Source organism: Antechinus flavipes, chromosome 2 (genome assembly GCF_016432865.1).
Source record: "Antechinus flavipes isolate AdamAnt ecotype Samford, QLD, Australia chromosome 2, AdamAnt_v2, whole genome shotgun sequence".
Taxonomy (NCBI): domain Eukaryota; kingdom Metazoa; phylum Chordata; class Mammalia; order Dasyuromorphia; family Dasyuridae; genus Antechinus; species Antechinus flavipes.
In genome coordinates this window covers 464702358-464705522 of record NC_067399.1, presented here as the reverse complement: position 1 = coordinate 464705522, position 3165 = coordinate 464702358, and the positions used below count along the sequence as shown (strand labels likewise).

General features: G+C 35.3%; 1 protein-coding gene across 1 annotated transcript; it reads right to left on the bottom strand.

Annotated features, from left to right (window-relative positions):
* Positions 1-535: 535 nt before the first annotated feature.
* LOC127546795 (olfactory receptor 1Q1-like) lies at positions 536-1480 on the bottom strand. Its single transcript, XM_051973737.1, has one exon. It carries the CDS (start codon positions 1478-1480, stop codon positions 536-538), a length of 945 nt encoding a protein of 314 aa, XP_051829697.1.
* Positions 1481-3165: the final 1685 nt, after the last annotated feature.

Sequence of the window (3165 nt, the reverse complement as noted above, 5' to 3'; positions counted from 1 at the left end):
GTCTTCATCAAAGAGTAATGTCCTTTTTATATCAGGCCATGTCCCCTTCTGTCTCTTAGAATATTAAGTCTTAGGAATTTTAGAACTAGAAACCAGAAAATTAGATTTATTTTAAAATTCTAGAATTTGGAATTTAGAATATTTAGAATTTTAGAAATTAGAAATACAAATGGGAAAAGTAATGACTGGAGAATTGAACAGGAACGTTTGAGGATCATCCCATTGTTAATAGTCAAAAAAAACCCATCAAAATATTCTCCCTCAAACCTCAAGCAATAATGACTCTTCAAACTATTTTCCCAGCCTCCCTAGGAGGATTTACAAAACCAGGTCATGAACTCATAAATGATGAGTGTTTCAATGGGCTAGAGAGCTTACCTATTCCAACTACCTCATTTGACAGATGAGGAAACTGAGCCCAGAAAGAAGTGACTTATTCAAAGGTGCATGGAATGTCAAGAGAAGAGTTAAATTTAATCCCAGGTCTCCTAGGATTACAGTAGTCTTTTCATCATAACAAATAAACTCCTGGAGTTTATTTGAGACCTGAGTACCATATTCTATTCCACCATTTTCTGAAGGCAGACTTCATATCACCATTCCTCAAGCTGTAAATGAAGGGGTTTAACATGGGAGTCACCACAGTGTACATAACTGTCACAATGCGCCCCTTTGCCACTGAGTAACTGGCTAAGGGCCGAAAATAGACCCAAGTAAGTGTCCCATAGAATATAGCCACTACTGTTAGGTGTGATCCACAAGTAGAGAAGGCTTTCCACTTACCAGTGGTAGAAGGAATCTGAAGAATAGTTGAGATGATGCAGGCATAAGAAATAATGATAAAGGCCAGAGCCCCATTGATGATGACTACCCCTTCTGTTTGAATTACCACAGTATTGATGTAGGTGTTGGAACAAGAGATCTTCATCAGAGGATAAAGGTCGCAGAAGAAATGATGGATCTGGTTGTTAGCACAGAAGGACAATCTGGTCATGAGCAAAGTATGGAGCAAGGAATGGAAATGGGAGAGAATATAACAAGAGGCTACCATTTGAGCACATAGTCTCTTTGTCAGGATCACAGGGTAGTGGAAGGGATGACATATGGCAACATATCTATCATATGCCATTACTGCCAGAAGGAAATTTTCCATAGCTGCAAAACTAATGAAGAAGTATACCTGCATCAAGCAGCCAGTGTAAGAGATAGTCTTCATATCTGAGAAGATGTTTAATAGCATATTTGGAATAATAGTGGAGGTGAAGCCAATATCAGCCAAGGACAAGTTGCTGAGGAAGAAATACATGGGGGTATGGAGGTGAGTTGTGGAGATGGTTAGCATGATAATGACTAAGTTTCCATACACATTAATGATGTACATGGAGAGGAAGAGAACAAAGAGAGGAATCTGCTCTTCAGGGTGGGTAGAAATCCCCAGGAGAATGAAGTGGGAGGCACTGGTCCAATTGGTCCTCTCCATCACCTGCAGGGATAGCAATAAAAAAAATATGCATCCACACATTCCTGGTAGTAATATCAAGTGGAAGGTTTTTCTTCCTTTTAAGGTTGCTTGAAGTAATTATCTACCTGTAAGCCACAATTTTACATGTCCATATGCAATCTATTTATTCATTCCCTTCTATCTAACACATCTTTTTCTAGATGCCATGAAAACAAAATAAAAAAAAATGAAATGGTCTTTGCCCTCAGGAATCTACATTCTATTTTAGAGATAATATGGATATAAGTAGGTAGAAATTAAACATAAAATAAATGCAAGGGAATTGGATGAGAGGACATTAGTAGCTGGGGGTGGATCATGAGAAGCCTCATGTAGGGAGTAACACTTGAGCAGAGGCTTGAAAGAAAAAAAGATTTTAGGATGCAGAAATAACAAGGTAGTACATTACAGACTTGAGAGATAAACAGTACAAATATGCATGTTCACTTTTTTTCTGGAGCATTTATACATTTTTACTGCATTGTTCATACTTCTATCTTTTAGGTGAGCTATTTATTATAGCTTAGTCTTCATACATTATAGTCTTAAATACACAGTTCTACATGTTCAAAGACCAGATAGTTGGATAGTGGATAGATTTCTAGGAAGTCTATATTTGTATCTTTCATCAAGTCTATATTTGTCTCTTTGCTACTCCTATTCATTGTTCTCAGTTATTCTTTCTTTGGGGAGAAGTTGAACAAATATAACCTCTCTTCTATATAATAGCCCTCCAAATACTTGAAGGCAGTTATCATATCCCTCATTGTTTTCTCTATTCTGGGATTATCATTCCAGTTTAATCAGTTGATGCTTATATGCATGAACTAAAGGAATTTCACTGTCCTGAAAGTTTTCAGTTTTATCAATGTCCTACCAAAAATATATTGTCCACACAACTCTCTATGGTGTACAACACAGTGTATAGTATGGAAATACTATTGTCTATTCATTTTTGGAGGTAATGGCTTTCTTAATGTGTTCTAAAATATATTTATTTTCTTATTTCCAACCACAGATTGGAGTAACATTGAGTTTATGCTACACTAAAACATTCAGTTCTTTTATATATCCATTTTATGAAGTTGATTTTTTTGAACCCACATGATAAAACTTTGCATTTATCACTATTAAATTTCTTCTTGCTCAATTTGGTCCAATAGTCTACCCTGTAAAGATCTTATTTTTTGAATACAGATTTTTCCAACTACTGTGTTAACTATCTATCTCTCCCAGCTTTTTGCCATCTGTAATTTCGATAAGCATTTCATTTATACCTTTATCTAAGTCATTGATAAAAATACTGTGAGGCTACTGGAGACCTTCCTTCCTAGTTAACAAAGAAACATTAAAGATTAATCTTTCATTCATTCAATTATTCCTAATTCTATCAGACTGAAATCAGCCACATTGTATCACTCCATCTTTTCCATCACAATATAATTCAAGGCTTTATATAGTACTTCCTACTTTATCTAGTCTAAAATCTTTGATATAATTTAACCAATAATTATTTTAGGAATGTTAATAAATATGAATGTTCCAGGCACTCCATAATCTAGTTTACTTCTCCACTGTTTCATAATATGAATCACCTATAAATGGGTAAATTTATTGCCCCCAAAACACTCTCCTGATTTTTCTCTCTGGGATACTTCCTTTAA

Excerpts from the sequence above, each read along its gene's own strand:
- LOC127546795 (XM_051973737.1), bottom strand. The coding sequence starts at position 1,480 with ATGGAGAGGACCAATTGGACCAGTGCCTCCCACTTCATTCTCCTGGGG.